Source organism: Babylonia areolata, chromosome 3 (genome assembly GCF_041734735.1).
Source record: "Babylonia areolata isolate BAREFJ2019XMU chromosome 3, ASM4173473v1, whole genome shotgun sequence".
Classification (NCBI taxonomy): Eukaryota; Metazoa; Mollusca; class Gastropoda; order Neogastropoda; family Buccinidae; genus Babylonia; species Babylonia areolata.
Genome location: NC_134878.1, coordinates 24,359,202 through 24,371,701, shown reverse-complemented (window position 1 = coordinate 24,371,701; position 12,500 = coordinate 24,359,202). Strand labels below are relative to the sequence as shown.

The 12,500-nt window shown below is 50.0% G+C and overlaps 1 protein-coding gene across 1 annotated transcript in view; it reads left to right on the top strand.

Annotated features, from left to right (window-relative positions):
- LOC143280518 (uncharacterized) overlaps positions 1-12,500 on the top strand; it is a 25,499-nt gene that overhangs the window by 10,639 nt on the left and 2,360 nt on the right. The window contains exon 2 of the mRNA XM_076585195.1: positions 9,460-12,500. This exon is cut by the window's right edge and continues 2,360 nt beyond it. Coding sequence (XP_076441310.1) covers positions 10,029-12,455 — 2,427 coding nt within the window. The 5' untranslated portion in view covers positions 9,460-10,028 and the 3' untranslated portion in view covers positions 12,456-12,500. The remainder of the gene's footprint in view (positions 1-9,459) is intronic.

Genomic DNA, 12,500 nt, shown 5'->3' with positions numbered 1-12,500 from the left:
ACCAACTGGGCATTCTGCACACACACAAGTACATGTCTTAATTAATTGCTGAGAAGCGAGGGTGTGTGTGTGGGGGTGTGGGGGTCGGGGAGGGGGGGGGGCTGACAACAGCACTGGGAACCTTGACATGCAGAGCTACCTTCAGTACTGGGGTATCAATTAACTGAGAGGAGAAATGGAGAGAGAGAGAGATAGGGGGATGGGGGGAAGGCAGACAGTCAGCCAGCCAGAGGGAGAGAGAGAGAGAGAGAGAGAGAGAGAGAGAGAGAGAGAGAGAGAGAGTCTGTGTGTGTGTGTGTGTGTGTGTGTGTGTGTGTGTGTGTGTGTGTGTGTGTGAGGTAGAAAGAGAGAGAGAAGGAGAGACAGAGAGTGAGCGAGTGTCAGAAAGAGAGTGCGTGAGAGAGAGAGAACGCAGGAACGCAGGAAGTTTAATGCGAAGGCCACCAGCCTGTCCACATGAGAACACGTACATATAAAGATAACGATTTGAAAAAAAAAGAAAAAAAAAGGGGAAAACCAGATTCAACAGAACTTAAACATAGTTGCTCTGCCACGCAATTTGATTTTAACATTTTAAATTAAACTTCACATCAGTTCCTCTCTGGAACGAAAAGCACAGTAAATAAACATGGCGTCATCTCTTATTACACACCTGTCTTCATTTTGTAACAAAAATGAAATTGGTGGAGTGTTACTATTTCTATAATGTTTAAATATATACTTTTCTCGCAGTTTAGTATGTACAGGACATTTAATAAGAAAATGAACTTCAGTTTCTAGATCATCTCAAAAGGGACAGTTTTTGGTGTTGACATATTGTTATATCTTTTATTTACTTTAAGGTCGTTAACGCCTAGACGAAACTTCACCAGAGCCACTCCACATTTTGCTATTGTAATATCTGCCGCAACTTCAGCTGGATTTGTGTGCAGGTATTTGTGTGTGTGTGTGTGTGTGTGTGTGTGTGTGTGTGTGTGTGTGTGTGAGGTAGAAAGAGAGAGCGAGAAGGAGAGACAGAGTGTGAGAGAGAGTGAGAGAGCGAGTGTGAGAGAGTGCGTTAGAGAGAGAGAAAGAGAGTGTGTGTGTTTGCGTGTGAGGTAGAAGGAGAGAGAGAAAAGGAGAGACAGAGAGTGAGAGAGTGTGAGAGAGTGCGTGAGAGAGAGAAAGAGAGAAAGTGAGTGAGTGAGTGAGTGAGTGAGTGAGTGAGTGTGTGTGTGTGTGTGTGTGTGTGTGTGTGTGTGTGTGTGTGAGGGAGAAAGAGAAGGAGAGACACAGAGTGAGCGAGTGCCAGAAAGAGTGAGAGAGTGAGTGTGAGACAGTGCGTGAGAGAGAGGGGAGGGGAAGGAGGGAGAGAAAGAGACACGGAAAGAGTGTGAGGGAAGGAGAGAGACAGAGACAGAGGAAGAGAAATATGGACAATGAATACAAACGGTTTATTCAGCGAAAGGTTTGTTCCCTTTCTAAAGGGCTATGTACATACATCTTCAGTCCTACCGTCATCATTTTTTCCCGTACAAAAATCTCACTATAAACGATTTGTACATATAAAGACAAACGTTTCGCCCCGGGATAGTATAAGCATTTATAGACGAGAGAGAGGGGGGGGGGGGGGGGGGGGTGAGAGAGAGACAGTGAAGGAGAGAGGGAGAGAGAGAGGGAGAGAAACAGAGACAGAGAGAGAGGGGGGAGAGGGGGAGAAAGAGACAGTGAAGGAGAGAGACAGGGGCATAGAGAGGGAGACAGAGAGAGAGAGGCCAGAGACAGAGAGCCAGAGACAGAGAGAGAGAGCGAGAGAGAGAGGGGGGGATCAGAGAGAGACAGTGAAGGAGAAAGACAGGGGGAGTGAGAGAGAGGGCGGGGGGGGGGGGGGGGGGCTCAGAGACAGAGAGCGAGAGAAAGAGAGAGAGGGGGGATGAGAGAGAGAGAGACAGTAAAGGAGAGAGACGGGGGGGTGGGGGTGGAGATGGAGAGAGAGGGAGGGGTCAGAGACAGAGAGCGAGAGAAAGAGAGAGAGAGAGGGGGTGAGAGAGAGAGACAGTAAAGGAGAGAGACGGGGGGGGGGGGGGGGGAGGGGGAGAGGGAGAGAGAGGGAGAGGTCAGAGACAGAGAGCGAGAGCAAGAGAAAGAGAGAGAGAAAGAGAGAGAGGGGGGTGGGGGGGTCAGGGAGAGACGGTGAAGTAGCAAGGAAGACGAAGACAGAGAGAGGGGTGAGGGGGGTGGGGCAGAGAGAGACAGAGAAGCACTATACAGGTGTGAAAGAGACAGGATGCAGGACACGGAAGAAAGGGGAAAAACACACTGCAAACAAGCAGAAAAATAGAAGAAGAAATAATGATGATAATAATTATAAGGGTGAGAAAACAATGATATGATGATGATGATGATAATAATAATAATAATAATAATAATAATAATAATAGTGGTGACAAAACGAAACAAAAGCGGAAGAAAAAGAAATATCGAAAACAATAATAAAGGTGAGGAGAAGCAAGAGAAGAAGAAGGAGGAGTAGAAAAGAAGAAGAAGAGGAATAAGAAGTAGAAGAGGAAGAAGAAGGAGAGGAAGAAGAATGGTGAGGAGATGCATGAGAAGCAGGTGATTGATTGATTGATTGATTAATTGATTGAATCTTTAATGGGTAAAGAATTAGGCACAGTGAAGGCCTTTTTTCTTTCTTTCTTTTTTTTAATATTTACAGTTCTGCTCATTTAACGACCCAAAACATAAAAAAGGAGGAGGAGGAGAAGGGGGAGGAGGAGAAGAAGGAGAAGGGGAGGGGGAGGAGGAGAAGAAGGAGGAGGGGAGGAGGAGGAGGAGGAGGAGGCGTAGGAGGAGGAGAGGGCGGAGGAGGAGAAGGGGGAGGAGGAGGAGGAGAAGGAAAGTGCAAAGCTTCGAACAGTCTGGCTTGTGTGGTAGACAGTGAATGTCAGTTTCCAGAGAGAATCTCCCAGACTGCTTCAGGCTGCTGGCAGCCCTTCTGTATCTGATTCCGATGCTGAGTTTTTGTTGGTTTGTTTGCTTGTTTGTTTTAGGTTGTTGTTTTTTTCCGTTTGTTCGTGTGTGTGTGTGTGTGTGTGTGTGTGTGTGTGTGTGTGTGTGTGTGTGTGTGTGTGTGTGTGTGTGTGTGTGTGTGTGTGTGTGTGTGTGTTTGGTGCTTTTGTGTGTGTGTTTGGTGTGTGTGTGTGTGTGTGTGTGTGTGTGTGTGTTTGGTGCTTTTGTGTGTGTGTGTTTGGTGTGTGTGTGTGTGTGTGTGTGTGTGTGTGTGTGTGTGTGTGTGTGTGTGTGTGTCTTCCTTCACCATCACACACTCCTTCCCATTTCACCCCCTCCCCCCCCCCTCTCTCTCTCTCTCTCTCCTTCACTTCCTTCTTCCCAACCTCTGCCACCACCCTCCCCTCCCCTCCCCACCCCACTTTTCTCAAGGACAGGTCGTATGACTAAGCCTCGTCCTAGATAACTGGTTCTGGAATATACTTTTTTTCTTAAAAAAAAAAAAAAAAAATTACTAATCATTCATTGAATTGGGGTCATTCTACGTATCCCCCACACTCCCTCTCTCTCCTCTCTATCTCCCCCACTCTCTCTCCGCTCACTCTCTCTTCTCCTCCCTCCCCCCTCTCTCTCTCACTCTCTCTCTCTCCTCTCTATCTCTCCTCTCTCTCTCCTCTCTCTCTCTCCTATTTCCTTACGGTTTCAGCCTCTCTTATCTCTGTCTCTCTTTTCCTTCCTCCTCCCCCCCCCTCTCTCTTTTCCTTATAGTTTCCTCCTGTTTGGTCCCAGTCTCTTCTCTCTCTCCTATTTCCTTGCAGTTTCAGTCTCTCTGTTCTATGTTCCTCCCTCTCTCTCTCTTTTCCTTACAGTCTCCGCCGCTCTCGTCTCTGTCTCTCCTGCCTCTCTCTCCTATTTCCTAACACTGTAGTTTCAGCCTCTCTTGTCTCTGTCTCTCCTCTCTTTCTCCCCCCTCTCTCTCTTTTCCCTACAGTCTCTGCCTCTCCTGTCTCTGTCTCTCCTTTCCCTCTGTCTCTCCTCTCTGTTCCTTTCCTCTCTTTCTCCCCTCTCTCTCTTTTCCTTACGGTCTCTGTCTCTCCTGTCTCTCCTCTCTTTCTCCCCTCTCTCTCTTTTCCTTACAGTCTCTGTCTCTCCTGTCTGTCTCTCTTTCTTTCTTCCCCCCCCTCTATCTCTTTTCCTTACAGTCTCTGTCTCTCCTGTCTCCGTTTCTCCTTCCCCTCTGTCTCTCCTTTCTCCGCCTCTCTCCCCCTCCCACCCCCCTACTTTCTCTCCTTCTCCCCCCCCTCTCTCTCTCTCCTATTTCCTTGCAGCTTCCGCCTCTGTTATCTCTGTCTCTCTTTTCTTTCCACCCTCTCTCTTTCTTTTCCTTGCAGCTTCCGCCTCTCCTGTCTCTGTCTCTGGCCTTTCTCTCTCCCCCCCCTCTCTCTCTCTCTCTCTCTTTCTTTTCCATACAGTCTCCGCCTCGCTTGTCTGTCTCTCTTGTCTTTCCTCCCTCTCTTTCTTTCTTTTCTTTACAGTCTCTGTCTCCCCTCTCTCTCCTTTCTCCGCCTCTATCCCCCGCCTCCCACTCCCTACTTTCTTTCCTCCCTCTCTCTCTTTTCCTTACAGTCTCCGTCTCTCCTGTCTCTGTCTCCCCCTTCCCCTCTGTCCTTCCTTTCTCCGCTCCTCTCCCCTCCCCCACCCCCTACTTTCTTTCCTGCCCCCCCCCCCCCTCTCTCTCTCTCTGTCTCCTATGTCTTTAGTTTCCGCCTCTCCTACCTCCGTCTCTCCTCTCTTTTGTTCCCCCCCCCCCTTTCTCTCTCTCTTCTTTTCCTTACAGTCACGTCTCTCCTGCCCCTCTCTCTGTCTCTCATTTCTCCGCTTCTCTCCCCCCCCCCCCCCCCTGCCTCCCCCCCCCCTCCACTTTCTCTGGCTAATGAAGGGGTGGAGGAATTACCCCCGGCACACACACACACACACAGAGTGGAGGGTGAGAACAGACAGAAAGTCGCTGTAAAGCTGCTAGCTGCTGCTAGCTTCAGCCTCTACTATCCTGATATGACAGATGCCGTCTCTGCTTTCCTTCATCTCTGTTCTTTCTTTTCCCCCTTTTCTTCTCTCTCTCTCTCTCTCTCTCTCTCGCTCTCTCCCTTTCATCTGTTCTACTTTTACACAGGTGGAGGAGAACGATTCGTGATCAGGTACGATGTACGATGAGGATTGTGCAGTGTGTGGCGGGTGTGGGGTGTGGGGTGTGGGTGTGTGTGTGTGTGTGTGTGTGTGGGGGGGGGGTGTTGGGATGTGGGGGTTGGGTGAGTGTGATGAGTGTGAGTGCGTGCGTGTGTGTGTGTGTGTGTGTGTGTGTGTGTGTGTGTGTGTGTGTGTGTGTGTGTGTGTGTGTGTGTGTGTGTGATATCTCTTTAACTGACCACAACGGTAACAACTTGACAACACCTGTTACCGTTGTTGTTACCGCAGCAGTAGCAGTAGCACCGAGTAGCCGAACTGCCGACATCACTAATACTGCTATCATCATCAGCAGCAGCAACAACAATAATAGTTGTTGTGAAGTTGCTATCGTTGTGGTTATAAACACACATACACACACACACACTACACACACACACACACACACACACACACACACACACACACACACACACACACCTTTTTCATTAGTCTAGGTGGAAAGGAGTCGTTAAAAAAAACCACCCGAAATAATACAATGCTAAACAAACTAGAATAAGATAACTAGAATAAAATAGAATACATTACGGAATAATATAATACAATGTAATAGACTGATACAACAGAATAGAATATGATCTGATCTTATCTTATGTATATGACATGATATGATATATGATATGATGTGATGTGATGTAACATGATATAATGTAATATCACTGAATATGATCAGTATATGATCTGATATATGATACTATGACATGATCTGATAGTATATATTATCTGATGTGATATAATGTGATGCGATTTGAGATGACAAAACACTACACAACAAGACGTAACATGACATAACAATTAGATCAGATTCTGTCAAAAAAAAAAAAAAAGCACAGAAAAGGAGAACACACGAATGGCATGACCAGGCCGTGAAGCTGTCAGGTTCGCAGGCGACCCAGATAGCCAGCAACTCTCACACAGACGCTCACAGCCAGCAAGCTGTATGCTGCCAGCAAAGCTTTAGACTTGGCTGCTGACATCAACATTATTGCATTGATCGCCTCAACTCAACTCAACTCAACCCACCGTGCCTGCCACAACGTTCTCACACAACAAGAGCAATTTGAGGACACAAAACTGCTGTGCCGTCGGCGCTGCACAAAGCGGGAAATATCATCTGTTCCCGTTTCACCTACTGTGTGATCCTACAATCTACTGCCACCCTCACTGGGCCTTTGGCACTTTGTCCTCATTCGCCTATTCAGTCTCTCTCTCTCTCTCTCTCTCTCTCTCTCTCTCTCTCTCTCGCACAGACATACACAATCCACTTGAGTGTTGAAATATGTGAAAAGATACTACTTTCAGCTACTATGAATAGTTGTTATGCTCGGCGCGCGCATGCACACGCACACATACAGACAGACAGACACACACACACACACACACACACACTGACTGAAACTATGTATTGTCAGATTAACCTTTTGTTGTGCTGGGGAGGGGAGGCGGGGGAGAGGGGGAGGGGTTAAGGAGGGGGCGGGGTAGTGCAGGTGCATAATGACGAGGACAAGACCCCAATTTCAAACGGAGAAATCTATAGTGACAACTGACAAAAACAAACAAACAAAACCCCAAAAGAAGAGAATACAATGCAATGCAATACATTACAACACAACACAATAAATCACGTGACAATACAATATTCCCACTACTGATCGTGGTACGGGCTAGGTGAGAGCTTACACGGATGCTAAGCCATTTTCAAGCCCGGAAAACGGAGTGTGGCTGCCTACATGGCAGGGCAGTAAAAGCTGTCATACACGTAAACTCTCACTCGTGCATACGAGAGAACGTGGGAGTTGCAGCCCACGAACACACTAAAAGAAATGAGAAGAATCGGGCTTCTGAAGGGCAAGTGTTAATTGGGAACGGAAGCTTTGCCAATTTTTGTCAAACTGATCAAACATATCTAGCCTCAATCTTTGACTCAACTGAGCAACGTCAGTTTGTGTGACACAAGCTGGGCCCTGAATCTTACTCCAGCATATTGGCATGCAGTGCAGTGCTGTGTGGGAATTGTAAGCTATGATCAACTCAGCAAAAAAAACAACAACACCAACACACACACACACACACACAACACACACACACACGCGCGCGACCCCCGAAAAGCTTTTTTGTTGATGTACGGTTCAGAGCTGGGTTGTATTGGTGATTTTAGCATCACAAGGCATGCTCGGTGTTTTTGAGCATTTTCCAAATCCTGCACCAGTTCCATGAACTTCGGAAAGTTCCTAACGCCAAGCAAAATTAGCACAGGACAAGTGTGATGTTTTATTCGAAGAACACCCCCCCCCCCCCCGCCTCTCTCTCTTTCTGTATATATATATATATATATATATATATATATATGTATGTGTGTGTGTGTGTGTGTGTGTGTGTGTGTGTGTGAAAAACAAATCAAACTGCACGCAGGAAAAAATACCAAAAAATGGGTGGCGCTGTAGTGTAGCGACGCGCTCTCCCTGGGGAGAACAGCCCAAATTTCATACAGAGAAATCTATTGTGATAAAAAGAAATACAAATAATATATATATACATATATGGTGTGTGTGTGTGTGTGTGTGTGTGTGTGTGTGTGTGTGTGTGTGTGTGTGTGTGTAATAGTCAGTCGTGTCCGACTTTGACCATCAGAACAGCAGAGGAGGTAATTGCTGTCCCAACTTTCTGGGCTGGAATTTGATTGTGGTGGAGAGCGTCATGCCCAAGTTACATCCCCACTCTCTCGGCCAAGAGGATTTTAGGACAGTCTGTGCTGGGATGGTTCCCATAGGCCAACTCGCCCGCAAGGCTGTTGCGCTAAGAGCTAGTATAATCTTGCCTCCTAGTTTGAGAGTCATAGCCCTTCACAAAATACTAAGCAGTTAATCAGTTCCCATTGGATTGGATAAACCATTGTTCATGGCTCTCACTTTGCTGTTGACCCAACTGCGAGTTTAAGTCTCTGTCTGATATAAGCCGAGCTGTTACAAATTCCATGCGAGCTGCTCGTTTGGAAACCCCGTTTAGATGTGAGACCACGTGACGCAGCAGCACCCCACACTTCCTTTCATAACAATCATATCCCGGCATCAGCCACACCCGTTGCATGCAGACACCTGCAGTGTTGATCAGGACATGTCAGCAAGTTTAACCCCCTGTCTGCCGCTGACGTGTGTGTTTGTCAGTGAGGGGCTGTTGACTGAGGCAGAGATTAGGATGACGTGGGTGTTCGTCAGTGAGGGGCTGTTGACTGAGGCAGAGATTAGGATGACGTGGGTGTTCGTCAGTGAGGGGCTGTTGACTGAGGCAGAGATTAGGATGACGTGGGTGTTCGTCAGTGAGGGGCTGTTGACTGAGGCAGAGATTAGGATGACGTGTGTGTTAGTCAGTGAGGGGCCGTTGACTGAGGCAGAGATTAGGATGACGTGTGTGTTGGTCAGTGAGGGGCTGTTGACTGAGGCAGAGATTAGGATGACGTGGGTGTTCGTCAATGAGAGGCTGATGACTGAGGCAGAGATTAGGATAACGTGTGTGTTCAGTGAGGGGCTGTTGATTGAGGCAGAGATTAGGATGACGTGTGTGTTCAGTGATGGGCTGTTGACTGAGGCAGAGATTAGGATGACGAGTGTGTTCAGTGAGGGGCTGTTGACTGAGGCAGAGATTAGGATGACGTGGGTGTTCGTCAGTGAGGGGCTGTTGACTGAGGCAGAGATTAGGATGACGTGTGTGTTGGTCAGTGAGGGGCTGTTGACTGAGGCAGAGATTAGGATGACGTGGGTGTTCGTCAGTGAGGGGCTGTTGATTAAGGCAGAGATTAGGGTGACGTGGGTGTTCGTCAGTGAGGGGCTGTTGACTGAGGCAGAGATTAGGATCATTGGTCAGGATGACAGCCTGAAGTTCTGTATCATGACTGCTACCCCTAGGGGACAAGTTACCCACAAGGCACTGCATGTGAAGGCCAGCATGAAACATTTAGACTTCGAAATCTGTTTGACACACAATACTATACAACGATTCATGTGTGTAGAATGTTTTTGAGACGAGCTGTTGTCTCCAATTAATGTGTTGCTAGATTCCATTTTGACAACAGACTTGAAGACATGACTTCTTTCATTGATCACACACACACACACTGTGTGTGTGTGTGTGTGTGTGTGTGTGTGTGTGTGTGTGTGTGTGTGTGTGTGTGTGTGTGTAACCACCAGACTATAACTGAACATATACTTTATTGTCTTTGTTTTCCAGATACCTAAACAAAACAGAAGACGCGGGGAAGCAGCCGGCCTCTCATATACGGACAGAGCTCCGGCTGAAAATCTTCGTGCACATAATGACGACGATTCCTCCAACATGATTCACCTTTAACACATACTGTATCATATACATTAAAAGAAGAAAACGGGCTCCGCCTCTCACCATCTTTGTTCGCTTCTTTGGAATTGAAAATGGTGACGGTTTTCCTCGCAGCAGGTTCTCAGTGTCTCGTGTGATCTTCCCCCTCCGTCCGGGAACGGTCAGCTGTGCCAGGTGCCGCGTGCTGTGTGTGCAAAGTGCTTGGACCAATCTTCCGGAATTCCGGAACATGACTACCAGGGACGAATCAAAGCACCCTTCAGATGCATATAAATTTTGTGAATGATCAGTGAAAAGTAAAACATGGGCTCAACCTCACCACCGAACCAAATCATCAAAGATGCTTGTCCCAGTAAAATTACTGACACACTGCACAACAATATCCACGATTATAATGTGAACAGAAACTGACCGATCCAAGGCAAGAACGTTCACAAAACTAAACTACACCCCAGGTGATTATGATGGAGGCTCCCAAGATAGAGGTGACGGACATCAGCCCGTCGGATGACCCCGCCCTGTGCCGCCATGAAGCAGACACCGACCTCTGGCCGGAAGTGTTCCACGATGGAGGGGATGACTCTCTGCAGGACCAGAGGACCCTCACTCAGCAGCTGCACGACCAGTCCCTGGGCCCCTCCTCCTCCCCCTCCCCCCACAGCCAGGCCAGCAGTCCCCAGAGAAGGCCCTGCTCCAGACGCTCGGAGCGCGGCGGGCCCGGTAAAAGCCCCTCCCCTTCCCGCGCCAGCCCCAGACGTCGGTCCCCGGTGCCCTACTCCCCGGTCCGTCAGCACCACCGACCCTGCAGCCCAGGGCTGCTGGACAACGACTGCTACGACCTGGCCCTGGGCTCTGCGCGGGGCTCTCCCATCCCAAGACTGGTGGACGGGTCCCGCGCTCTGTCCTTGACCTCCCAGGAGATCATGTGCGTCAGTTTTTCAGACCCTTTCTCCTCCTCCTCTTCCTCGCACTCGACCTTCCGCGACGCTGAGAACGTCCATGGCGTTCCCGTTCAGCACCGAAGCCTTCAGGCAGAGGTCGGGCAGATGCTGGAGATGGGCAGCCAAGACCTGGGTGACGCGGACCTCATGGCGGACATCCACGGGGAGACGTCCTGGCTGGACACCGCCTGTCTGCCTCCCGACGACAGCTGTCTGGAGGACACACTAGCGCTGCTGGAGGAAGGAGGCTTTCCGGGCGCTCACGGCGTTGGGGAGGATCAGGTGGTCCAGGATGAAGGGGACCTCTTCCTGTATGAAGCGGACGAGGAGAAGCCACCCAGCAAGAACCAGCGCCGTCTGACCCACGCGGACAGTGGTCACTTCCTGGCTGCAGCGTGTCCCGACCCTGCCAGTTTTTACGACGCTGAAGTTACGGGTCAGGGCTTTTGCGAGGAGATGCACTCGACGACCAATGGGACAGAACCTTTTGACTGGAACAGCAACTGTTCTCAGCAGGAGGGTCAGGTTGCAGGTGCTGGAAACCAGGAGCGTTTTCTGGACACCCCGGACTGGGACAGCGAGGAGGAGATGGAGAAGGAAGTGATGAACTTTCAGACCAGTGGTCCTGGCGAGGCCGAGGCTTGTGACATGGCTGAGCCGTCCTGGGGATCTGGCTTCAATGAAATTATCTCAGCATCCCAGTCTTCGTCTGTCTGCACCCTCACCTCAGCAGCGCTGAACGCTGGGGCTGGGGCTGGTGCTGGTGCTAGTGCTGGTGCTGCTGACACAGCCTCTGCAGCTCAGCAAGGTCATGAAGGAGAGGTGTCAAACAGTCACCTCTGCAGAGAAAAAGAAGAACTCTACCAGCAGTATGCGTCTGGCTTTCACTGCTCTTCCCCTGAGGCGCAATGCGTGATGGAGGGGCTGACTTTGGACGACCCTTCATGGAGTTCTGTTGAAGAGAGGAAAAACGTCCCAGCTTCCAGTTACTCCTTTGTTTCCCCCAAAGCCGTCGCGGAACTGGCATCACTGCTCGACGCTGAGGAGGAAGGCGAATCCAACGACAGCACTGATATGAGCATTCTACAACACTTCTCAAACGACTACGACAGCTCTTCTGGCATCTTTCCGTACGGCGTGACCCCCTTCTCCTGGTACACTGCCTCAGAAGACCTTGGGAACCTCCCGTCTTCACTGTCTGCAGCTGGTGCTGACAGTTCTGACCCTCACCACCACCAGGCCAGCAGGACCCCCGAAGACTTCAGCCTCCCCCGCCTGGTGGGCAGTCCCCCCCTCCACTTCCCCCACTGTCACAACGTGGCGCTGATCCATGGCTCCCTGTCCAACCCCTACAACCCCCACCTTCCCACCCCACCCATCATCCTCACCTTCCCCGACAGCTACAAAGACGACCTTGACCCGACCTCTGCCCTCTGTCGAGACCCCCCTCCACCACCACCCGCCTTTCAGCAGTCCTCAGCCGGTCAGCCCGCCCCAGTGACGTTCAGCTCCAGACAAGGACCCGTGGGAGGGTTCCATCAACAGGGGGGTGATATCTGTAAGAGCACGAGTTGCCCCAACCTCGCACAGTCCGAAGACGGTTACTTCCAAAGGCCTCACTACAACACACAGCCACCGTGGAACCACCCTCATCACCACCCTCACCACCACCACCCTCACCAGTACAACGACACGACCAGCGCCTACCACTCTCACGGCGGAGCTCACGGGTTCAGGGACGGTTTCCACGTCATAGGAAGTCAGCCTGTGTTGAACAGCTCCTCGGACTATCACCACACGCAGTCTTCGTCAGCCTGTTTCGGCACGCCCGCGTCAGCGGGCAACGGTAGCTCCAGGGCAGCTGTGATCGACCGACTGCGGCAAGTGGTGCAAAGACGGCTGTCCGGGTCGCTGGGCTCTCTGGAGACACGGCTTCATGTGGAATGATGTCACCACGTACTTTGTTGTTTTTTTTGTTTTGTTTTTAAAGCG